The sequence below is a fragment of the Haliotis cracherodii genome, unplaced genomic scaffold, assembly GCF_022045235.1.
Source record: "Haliotis cracherodii isolate W230 unplaced genomic scaffold, xgHalCrac1.p SCAF_20, whole genome shotgun sequence".
Lineage (NCBI taxonomy): Eukaryota > Metazoa > Mollusca > Gastropoda > Lepetellida > Haliotidae > Haliotis > Haliotis cracherodii.
This window is the reverse complement of record NW_027266276.1, coordinates 11,385,820-11,396,421: the sequence shown is the minus strand read 5'-3', so window position 1 is coordinate 11,396,421 and position 10,602 is coordinate 11,385,820. Positions and strand designations below refer to the sequence as shown.

Here is a 10,602-nt window from a genome sequence, read left to right as displayed (position 1 = left end):
GACAATGAACAGTTTTCAATGTCTGTGTACAACGACAACATGTGACTATCGAGCTCCAACATTTCATATTTGTATCTATGATAGTAAATTAAATATATCGACTTTATTTGGGATATAAATTTACTAAAAATCTACCTATGCGTTTCTTTTTTTGAAGAGTGTACTACAAAGTACAACAACCCTATCCAACAATCAGCACAGAACCAAGCACCTTGTTCTGATCAAGATAACGGCGTTATGGCTACTATCACAATCAGAAGTTACACCTGTCAGGTGTGGTGTGAAGAATCACCTGTTTGTCACTACCCAGCACTGTAAACATGAAGACGGTTGTGGCTCTCTGTGTTGTGTTGGTGAGTATGTCTTTCCTTATTGTGTTTGTTTGTTTGTTTGCACTCAGCAATATTCCAGCTGTATGACGGCGGTCTGTAAATAATCGAGTCTGGATCAGACAATCCAGTGATCACATTGACTTATATTAAGTTAGCCGTTGTGGTACTTTCAACACATTGCCCTGACAATCTCTCTGTGTTTAAACACTTTCTCTCAACAACCCTCTTTATGTTGCCACTTGGTCTTATCAAACTCTATTTCGATGTTGCCCATAAAAACCTTTCTGTAGTTCAATTCTTTTCGTTCACAACCTGCTTGTATGTCGACATATTCTCCTAACAACCAATCTGTATGTCAATTTTTTCTCCCAACAACCCCTCTATGTCGACACATTCTCTTAACAACCTGTTTGTATGTCGAAACTTTCTCCTATCAACCTCTCTGTTTGTCGACACTGTCTCCTAACAACTTCTCTGTATGTCGACACTTTCTCTTAACAGCCTCTTTGTGTGTCGACACTTACCCCGAACAACCTCTCTTTATGTCAACACTTTCTCTTAACAACCTCTTTGTATGTCGAAACTTTCTCCTAACAACCCCTCTCTATGTCGACACTTTCTCTTAACAACCTCTCTGTATGTCGACACTTTCTCCTAACAACCTCTCTGTGTTTCGAGCATTTCTCTAAACAGTTTTCTAGGTTATTTCGTTTTTACAAAGAACCGCACAGGATTTGTGAAAGTACCTTTCCGGAACTGTACCGCGAGAAACTATTAAGTGATAAGGAGCAATAGTATGCAACATGTTCCAATCATTTTTCTAATTATATTTTACTATCTATATTTCAGGTGCTCCTCTATCACGTCGAGGTAGAGTATTACTTTTATAGGGTCAGTCCTTGGCAAATATACTGCTTTGAAAAAGAAAGTGTACACTTCAAAACTGGATTTGACCAAATAATTACACACGTCATCAAAGCGTTACCGGGCCGAAAACATTCGCCGAAATACCGCCACTTTAAGGGTCAAAAACACAACTGTTATACCCGTATCAAATACATCACCATTGAATTAGGAGATAAACACAGTATGTTTATCTCCATTCTACCATGACTAAATAAAATGCGAACTCTTTGGTGTTAGCAAATATACAGAGTGAAGCGGCAAGGGTTGAGTTCAGTGTTTTGAGTGGGTTATCGATCTGCATTACAGAATCACCGAACAAAATATGGTGCTGTATATACTCAAGCAGTTTATTTACACCGTATTTACTTCACTCGAACATATGACAGGCATTGAAAGCATATAAGCACGGCAACTTGGTAAGCTAACATGAGGTGGGCATCCCTAAAGAAAACAAAGCAAGCTTTGCAAGGCTTTCGCTCTACATCGCACGTCACCATTATGACGTCATATCGCTCATTGTGACGCTAAAGATATGACGTCACAGTCGTATATAGAAAAGCGCCAAAATTTCAAGCTCTCTGTTGTCTCCAAAACGTAAATACATTCCCTTTGTTGATTTCTGTCGTGTTTTTCTGCACGAAATGTATTGTCACACATCCTTTGAATATTGTAGTGACCGCATCTGTGCATTTTGTAACCGGTAATTGTAGATATAGTTATTCAAATATGCCTACCGACAATGACTGAAAATAGTACTATTCTATAAATATTAGCTTCCGCGGTGATGCGGCCGTCAAACCAGCTGTTTCAATCAGAGGGGGTTTATTGTGATTTAATAGCCTCTGATTGACCAATCAGAATCGAGTAAATTCCAAATTCATGGTAGAATAACCATTTCTTGTTTGTTTTATTAGGCACTATCAAACTTGGTCATATACTTCCGTTTCGTCGGAAGTTTGTTAGTGAGTGAGTTTGGTTTTAAGCTGCGTTTAGCAATATTCCAGCTATATCACGGCGGGGAACAACAGAAATAGGCCTCATATATTGTACCCATCTGGGGAATCGAACCTAGACTTTCGACGTGGCAAGAGAATGGTTTAACCACTAGGCTACCCCACCGCCCCCGGCAGTTAGAGCAAAAAGCGTTCAACCTTTAACAATGCCTTAACAATCAATACTAACCCTTTCTTATGGCATGTGTTGTCTAAAGTATTCCACTCACTGGTCGCTGATTTGGTTTCGTTTTGTTTGTTGTTCAACGCCGCACTCAGCAATATTCCAGCTATTCCGGTGTGTAAATAATCGAGTCTGGGCCAGACAATGCAGTGATTGAATTATTGAGAAGTTGATGTTATCAGAATTATTGTAATTTTCTCACTCACTCACTCGCTCACTCGCTCACTCGCTCACTGTCACTCACTCACTCGCTCACTGTCACTCACTCACTCCTGTTTTATTTAACACTAGGGAGCGGCACCTGGGACGCACTGCACTAGTTCCCACACCTGCGGCAGCTGTTGCAGGGACAGCAACGACAAGGTCATTTCAACAGACCAGGGCAATGGACCATTTGGTGAGACTTGGAAATACAAAATAAAAATGGAAACGATACGTACTAAACCTGTAAGAAGGACGTTCGCCTCGACCTGATGGCCACTGACCACCTCTGTCACCAGAGTCTCATATTTCATAACTGCTTTACATCGGCAGCATCAACGACAACCAACTTCACCTTCATAACATCACCTCTAGCATCAGTACCATCACAACCATCACTCAGTGTCCATCACAATCACTGTCTTCATCACTTTCATCCCCACCAGTGCTCAATGCCTCATCTCCATGTCATTATCGTTGTCATTACCAGGCGGATTCGGCGGGTTTGGAACGCTTGGAGGTACGCGTAATGGCACGTGCAGCACCAAGAAATCTGTGAAGGGGGAAATATGTGACAGCTCGTGCCAGTGTGACACAGGTGAGTTGTGGAGGTCCAGGTGAGATGTGGAAGTTTAGGTGAGTTGTGGAAGTTTAGGTGAGTTGTGGAAGTTGAGGTGAGTTGTGGAAGTTTAGGTGAGTTGTGGAAGTTGAGGTGAGTTGTGGAAGTTAAGGTGAGCTGTGGACGTTGGGGTGAGTTGTGGAAATTCAGGTGAGTTGTGGAGGTCCAGGTGAGATGTGGAAGTTGTGGTGGGTTGTGGAAGTTGAGGTGAGTTGTGGAAGTTGAGGTGAGTTGTGGAAGTTTAGGTGAGTTGTGGAAGTTTAGGTGAGTTGTGGAAGTTGAGGTGAGTTGTGGAAGTTTAGGTGAGCTGTGGACGTTGAGGTGAGTTGTGGAAATGCAATTGAGATGAGGAGGTTGAGGTGAGATGTGGAAGTTATGATGAGTTTTTGAAGTTCAGTTCAGTTGAAGAAATGCGAATGAATCAGGTGAGTTGTGGAAGTTGAGGTGAGTTGGCGACGTTGGGGTGAGTTGTGGAAGTTGGGGTGAGTTGTGGAAGTTGAGGTGAGATGTGGAAGTACAGTTCAGTTGAAGAAGTGCGAATGGGTCAAGTGAATTGAGGAAGTTTAGTTGAGACATCTGCAGAAAGACTGTTACTTAAATTATCCCCTGGCTGGTTGAACAAGTGAATGCATTGTTTCTGTACTCATGAATAAAGCCATCACGTACACCTGAATGTAACCTGACAGCCAAAGTATATAAACAACAAACAAAAGGGATTTGCAATTGTTGAACAACATATTTTTTTCTCAGTTTGAATGATTAATCCAGGCATTATAAGCTTTCTTTACTCAACTTAATATGTTATGGTTGGGTCTGTAGTCATCGCCTTGAAACGTGATGAAACGCGGTTCCTTAACACGACACGACTGGCGTTGAGTTTCGATGCATCGTATTGCGTATAATTTATCGACGCAGGAACTTTGAGACGCTTTGAGAGGGTCTTTGACGGGTTTTACTGACTACCGTGCAACAACCCAGAAACAGAAACGTTAAACGTAAATAGATGACTAAAATACAGCTTCGCATTTAATAAGAATGTATTCCCGATCGTAAATATAAAAACAGGTGTGTTCCTTTTCCCACCAGATCCATACACTGCAATGTTACTGATAGCTTTGAGGTGGTGGGTCAAGGTTTGTTTGTTTGTTGTTTAACGCCGCACACTGCAATATTCCATTTATATGACGCCGGTGTGTAAATAATCGAGTCTGGAACAGACAATCCAGTGATTGATATCATAAGCATCGATCTACGCAATTGGGGTACGAAGACATGCATCAACCAAGTCAGCGAGCCTAACCACCCGATCCCGTTAGTCGCCTCTTACGACAGGCATAGTCGCATCTTACGGCAAGCATGGGTTGCTGAAGACCTATTCTACCCCGAATCTTCTAACACGGGTATCGGTCCAGGTGTACGATTTGAAAAACATGAAAACTAACGAAAGGAAAATAAATAATAAACGTTTCTGTGTTCAGAATGTTTACTGTCTAAAGAGTGAGTGAGTTGGGTTTAATGCCGCTTTTAATAGTACTCCAGTTATATCACGGCGTGTCAGCTTAATGTGGGAGTAAAGCCCGAAGTGATGCACGCCTCAGACACCATCTAGAGAAGATTTCAAAACCCACCACGCCAATTCAAATAAGTAAAATCTTACTGTCCAATGACTAATGGCCACTCCCATCGGGCAGGTTGACTTGTGTATCGTAGTTCCATAGCAGGGTGTTGGGCGGTCGGGTAGCCTAGTGGCTAAAGCGTTCGCTCGTCACCCCGAAGGCCCGGGTTCGAGTTTCCACACGGATAAAATATGTGAAGCCCATTTCTCACGTCCCCCATCGTTATAATACTGGACTATTGATAACCGCGTTGTAAAACCTTATTCACTCGCCCCATCAATCATGAATTCTTAAAACTAATCCGCATTGCCTTCACAAATCAATAGCCTACACACAATGATTTATTCTGTATTGCTTGCAGGCCTGGCTTGTTATCGGCCAATGTCCGGCGTCTGTTGCCCACCGTCCACGTGTGTCGATGAGGCCTACGCCAAACATCAACACGAATATTGGTCTAACTGCTTCGCCAACCCGAACTGTGCTATTCCTCCATAAACGTTAACTTCTTGTACTTGAAATAAAAATGACATATGAAGTTGTGGACTTGTTTTGTAAAATTCATTACTAATTTGGGTCGATGATACACGACAGTGTGTGTGTCACTGGATGCATGTAATAGAATCATCTGTCGAACTGTTTGGCGATTGAGGGGTAGGAATAGGGGTAGGGGTGAATATGGGGATGGGGTGGGGGAGCGGTGGTAGGGGTAGGGATGAATGTGGGGATGGGGTGGGGGAGCGGTGGTAGGGGTAGAGGTGAATGTGGGGATGGGGTGGTGGTGCAGTGGTAGGAGTGAATGTGGGGTAGGGGTGGTTGTGGTTGTGGTGGTGGAGTGATGGTAGGAGTATGGGTAGGGGTGGTGGTGCGGTGGTATGAGTTGGGGTAGCGGTAGTCGTGGTGGTGGAGTGATGGTAGGAGTATGGGTAGGGGTGGTTGTGGTGGTGGAGTGATGGTAGGAGTATGGGTAGGGGTGGTTGTGGTGGTGGAGTGATGGTAGGAGTAGGGGTAGGGGTGGTTGTGGTGGTGGAGTGATGGTAGGAGTAGGGGTAGGGGTGGTGGTGCGGTGGTATGAGTTGGGGTAGGGGTAGTCGTGGTGGTGGAGTGATGGTAGGAGTATGGGTAGGGGTGGTTGTGGTGGTGGAGTGATGGTAGGAGTATGGGTAGGGGTGGTGGTGCGGTGGTATGAGTTGGGGTAGGGGTAGTCGTGGTGGTGGAGTGATGGTAGGAGTATGGGTAGGGGTGGTTGTGGTGGTGGAGTGATGGTAGGAGTATGGGTAGGGGTGGTTGTGGTGGTGGAGTGATGGTAGGAGTAGGGGTAGGGGTAGTCGTGGTGGTGGAGTGATGGTAGGAGTATGGGTAGGGGTGGTTGTGGTGGTGGAGTGATGGTAGGAGTATGGGTAGGGGTGGTTGTGGTGGTGGAGTGATGGTAGGAGTAGGGGTAGGGGTGGTTGTGGTGGTGGAGTGATGGTAGGAGTATGGGTAGGGGTGGTTGTGGTGGTGGAGTGATGGTAGGAGTATGGGTAGGGGTGGTTGTGGTGGTGGAGTGATGGTAGGAGTATGGGTAGGGGTGGTTGTGGTGGTGGAGTGATGGTAGGAGTAGGGGTAGGGGTGGTTGTGGTGGTGGAACAGGGTTACTGTAGGGGAGGCTGTGGAGGGTTTCACGCCCCTGAATGACATTTCCAAGCCGTATGACTGTAGAGTAACCATTCTTTGTACCCATCTAGGGAATCGAACCCGGACTTCGGCTTGAAGAACAGATGCATTACCCTCAATGACGAAATAATTCAAACGAATAATGTACAAATACAGAAATTAATAACATCAAAATAAAGTTTGTAGAATACTTGTTGATTCTGTTTAGGTCAAGGTCACATGCAAAGCTCAACAGGTCACGTATTTTCTCGATACAAGATCCGGGTTCAATCCCTGTAAGAAACAAAGCGAAGTCCAATATATATGTAACAGTCTACATGGTAATTATTCAATTCTACATACGCATGTGCAAAATTAGCCTTAGATATTCTTACATTGTCTACTGTGTTCATTCCGGGGTCACTTGTGGCCCAGTTGCCTAATGCGCTGTGTAGAGTTGCGTCCCTTGGGCGTGCCAGAAATCAGTGATCGCGAGTTCGAATCACAGATTCGCCCTGGATATGTTTCTAGGTTTGGCACCTTGTAGGTTTCATAAAAGCGGTAAACGTCTACGACCTGTCTCAATTCGGGCTTTCAACCCACATCAGGCTGTTCAGGTGGAGTTTCATGATATACCGAATTTTCTCTGATCTGTGAGGATACAAAATTTCAGAACACAACAATCCCAGTGAACGATATTTATATATTAAAACCCGAAAACAATATATCTTTTTCTAGCCTTTCCCCCTGATATTAAATGATCAATTTCTCCTGAAACAAAGACATTCTCTATTTGAAAATAAATATTAAAAGAAATAGATGTAAAACCATTGAAAAGTGGTTCGTGAACGACTAGTGAGTGAGTGAATTGTGTTTAACGCCTCTTTTAATTGTATTCCAGTAATATCACGTCGTGACGGCTTAATATGGGAGGAAAGATCGAAGTGATGCAGGTCTCAGACGTTTACCACTTCGGTGAAACCCACGAGCAAAAAGATCTGAGGACATCCCATAACGGGTCACATCTACATCAAAAGGATCCAGCCAGCAATGAATAGAGACCAAGGCTATTACATCCCGCCTGCTTACCATCACCTAATTGCTAAATCCCTTTGTCCATCCAATTAATACAGAGGCTTCCATCATCTCCATCAGTCTGCTTGTTTACTCTGTGTTCATTAGTCATCCACTGGCTTCCAATTAGCTTAATCACCTCTCTGTGTCCATCAACTAGTCACTGTAACAACTTAGATGTCAATAAGTGTATATATACCTATGTTGTTTAGCCCTATCCATCAGTTGCTTGATAAAGGTGTTAGGATCTACACCGAAACATCGCACTAATTGTAATAAAGAAGTTGTTCATCCATAGAACTCGTCTTACTTCATCACTCCAACTTCTAAATGCCACTGAAAGAAGTGATATTTATTTTGTAAAATCTAAAAACAAAATATATTTTTTCAGCCTTTCCCCCTGATATTATATGATCAATTTCTCCTGAAACAAAGACATTCTCTATATGAAAATAAATATTAAAAGAAATTGATATAAAACCATTGCAAAATGGTTCTTGAACGACTTTTGAGTGAGTTGTGCTTAATGCGGCTTTTAACCGTATTCCAGACTGAGTTATATCACGGCGGGGGCGGTCGGGTAGCCTAGTGGTTAAAGCGTTCGCTCATCACGCCGAAGACCCGGGTTCGATTCCCGACATGGGTACAATGTGTGAAGCCCATTTCTGGTGTCCCCCGCCGTGATATTGCTGAAATATTGCTAAAAGCGGCGTAAAACTATACTCAGTCACTCACTATATCACGGCGTGTCAGCTTAATGTGGGAGGAAAGCCCGAAGTGATGCAGGTTTCACACTTCGGTGAAACCCACGAGCACGGGTGCTGACAAACCTAGAAACATAATTGGGGCGAACCGGGATTCGAACCCACAATCATAGGTTTCTGGCGCAACTCAGCACAGCGAATAGCGGCGCCTTAGACGACTGGGCCACACGTGCTCCCTCTTGAGTTTTGATAACAATACCAAATATACGGTCTAGTTTATCTATAGATTCAAACCAATGATCAATGATCATGATATTCTGGATACACAAGGTAATCGTTATGTTCCGTTGTCTAAAACAGGCCGTTAACTAACTGAAGTGTTAGGTAAATACCGCAATGACGGAACTTCTTTTTTGCCAATCAACCACAGAAGACGAATAACGTGTCACAATGTTAACACTGGAATCTGACTTATGTCATCTTCTGCAACGGCGATATTGATAAAAGGTTGTGGAGTGAGTGAGTATGGTTTTACGCCGCGTTAAGCAATATTCCAGCAATATCACGGCGGGGGACACCAGAAATGGGCTTCACACACGGTACCCATGTCGGGAATGGAACCCGGGTCTTCGGCGTGACGAGCGAACGCTTTTACCACTAGGCTACCCGACCGCCCCTGAATTGACACGAACAGCAGGTGGACAGGTGGTTTGGGTGCACGTGTAGTACATATCTCTCCTGACGCCAGAAATGGGAATCGAACCCGGGTCTTCGGCGTGACGAGCGAACGCTTTAACCACTAGGCTACCCGACCGCCGCACAATGTTGTGGAATTAATATATTAATAACACCAAGACTAAGAGTAAGGGATAGTTGTGTTGACAGCATTTTATGCTATACATTGAACGTGATGTGGTAGCTTTTCGTGAATAGAAACAAATGCAACGGAAAAGTACTCTTTTCTTGATCAATATTTTCTCATAATAGGACCATTAGCATAGTCACGTTATATTGATGCATTTTATTAAATTGCACACTTGTCCCGGGACGTTTCATAACCCGAGACTTGAGCACAGTGCAAACGCCTTACACAAGGAACGCATTTCACGTGCATAACGTGCAGACAAACTCACACTGCTTTCTCCCAGCTGAGCAGAAAACCTTTGATATGTAATTATGGTTTACAAAACAATGTTGTTTAAAAATACCAGACGTAACACTTTGAGTAACATGTGTTACGTTTTGACTACCCGTGACCTTTTTCAGAATGTTCTAAGATAGCTGACCTTTTTGCTCATGTGTTATTACGCGAACCAAAGGAGAACCGTTTTTAATGCCTTCTTGTCGTCATGGTAGAATGGCGAAACACCTGCTGTGTTTTGAAATTTGAAGTAGTATAACCGTAGATTTGGTACTTCTTATTTATGCATAAAAGCGACAAAACCTTTCCATATTCATAAGAAATATCTGCTGAAAGCATTCCGACCATATCATGAGCATGTGTTTATGAATGAGTTCCAAATGGTGATACCACCAGTGGACCCGTCACAAACACATGCAAAGGAAAGTCAATTGTTCACCTGAAAAAACGCGGGAACATATGTTACAAGTGAAAATAGGGAGTTGTATGGGACATCATTATTGTAACTGATGCGTCAAATTTGGAAATGTCCTCCACATGTCTACCAAAAAATAGAAATATTATTCAGAACATCTACCACCACGCCCCCAGCTTTGATTGATTAAACTAACCGCCCACCTAACTGCTGCTAAATCCCGGATCCTAGATCCTCCCGACCTTCGTTTCATTGTCAAATTCATCTTCTCAGAACGCTTTATGAAAGAGATCTCGCTTGTCATCGTGCGTATCTGGTATTTAACGCACAAAGCAATAGTCTAATAATATGACGACGTGGTCTTATCAATCAATGTCCCTTTCAATTTTAACAATCATCAAACAGTATTGTTCATCTTTGGAAAACAATCTATTGTTGTTCACAAACAGTAGCGAATACGCCAATGTCTCTAAATAACACAATTATGGTTCGTTTAAATATCTTTTATCAATGCATTACTGTCATCACCTAACAAGGCAATGTCTTTTTATAAGTTCAAGGAGCGGTTGCTGCATTGTCGGCAAACACTTCCATCAAAATGTACGATCACAGCGTGAAACATAGTGAAAATCATTAACGCGCATCTGCGGTGAGTTAATGGTGTTTAGCGCTATTGGTCTGTTGGGATGTAAATATACAGGAACACCTTTCCCGATTTGTCCATTGCCTGTTCCGCCTTCCGCTGGCTTACATAATCACTTCTTAATGCGCATGCGCATGCGCATG

The 10,602-nt window shown here is 43.2% G+C and overlaps 1 protein-coding gene across 1 annotated transcript; it reads left to right on the top strand.

Annotated features, from left to right (window-relative positions):
- The first annotated feature begins 266 nt into the window (after positions 1-266).
- LOC139470144 (uncharacterized) lies at positions 267-5,390 on the top strand. Its single transcript, XM_071252443.1, has 5 exons — positions 267-353; positions 1,182-1,202; positions 2,706-2,811; positions 3,106-3,213; positions 5,212-5,390. Exons 1-5 carry the CDS (start codon positions 321-323, stop codon positions 5,343-5,345), a joined length of 402 nt encoding a protein of 133 aa, XP_071108544.1. The 5' UTR covers positions 267-320; the 3' UTR covers positions 5,346-5,390.
- The last annotated feature ends 5,212 nt before the right edge of the window (positions 5,391-10,602 follow it).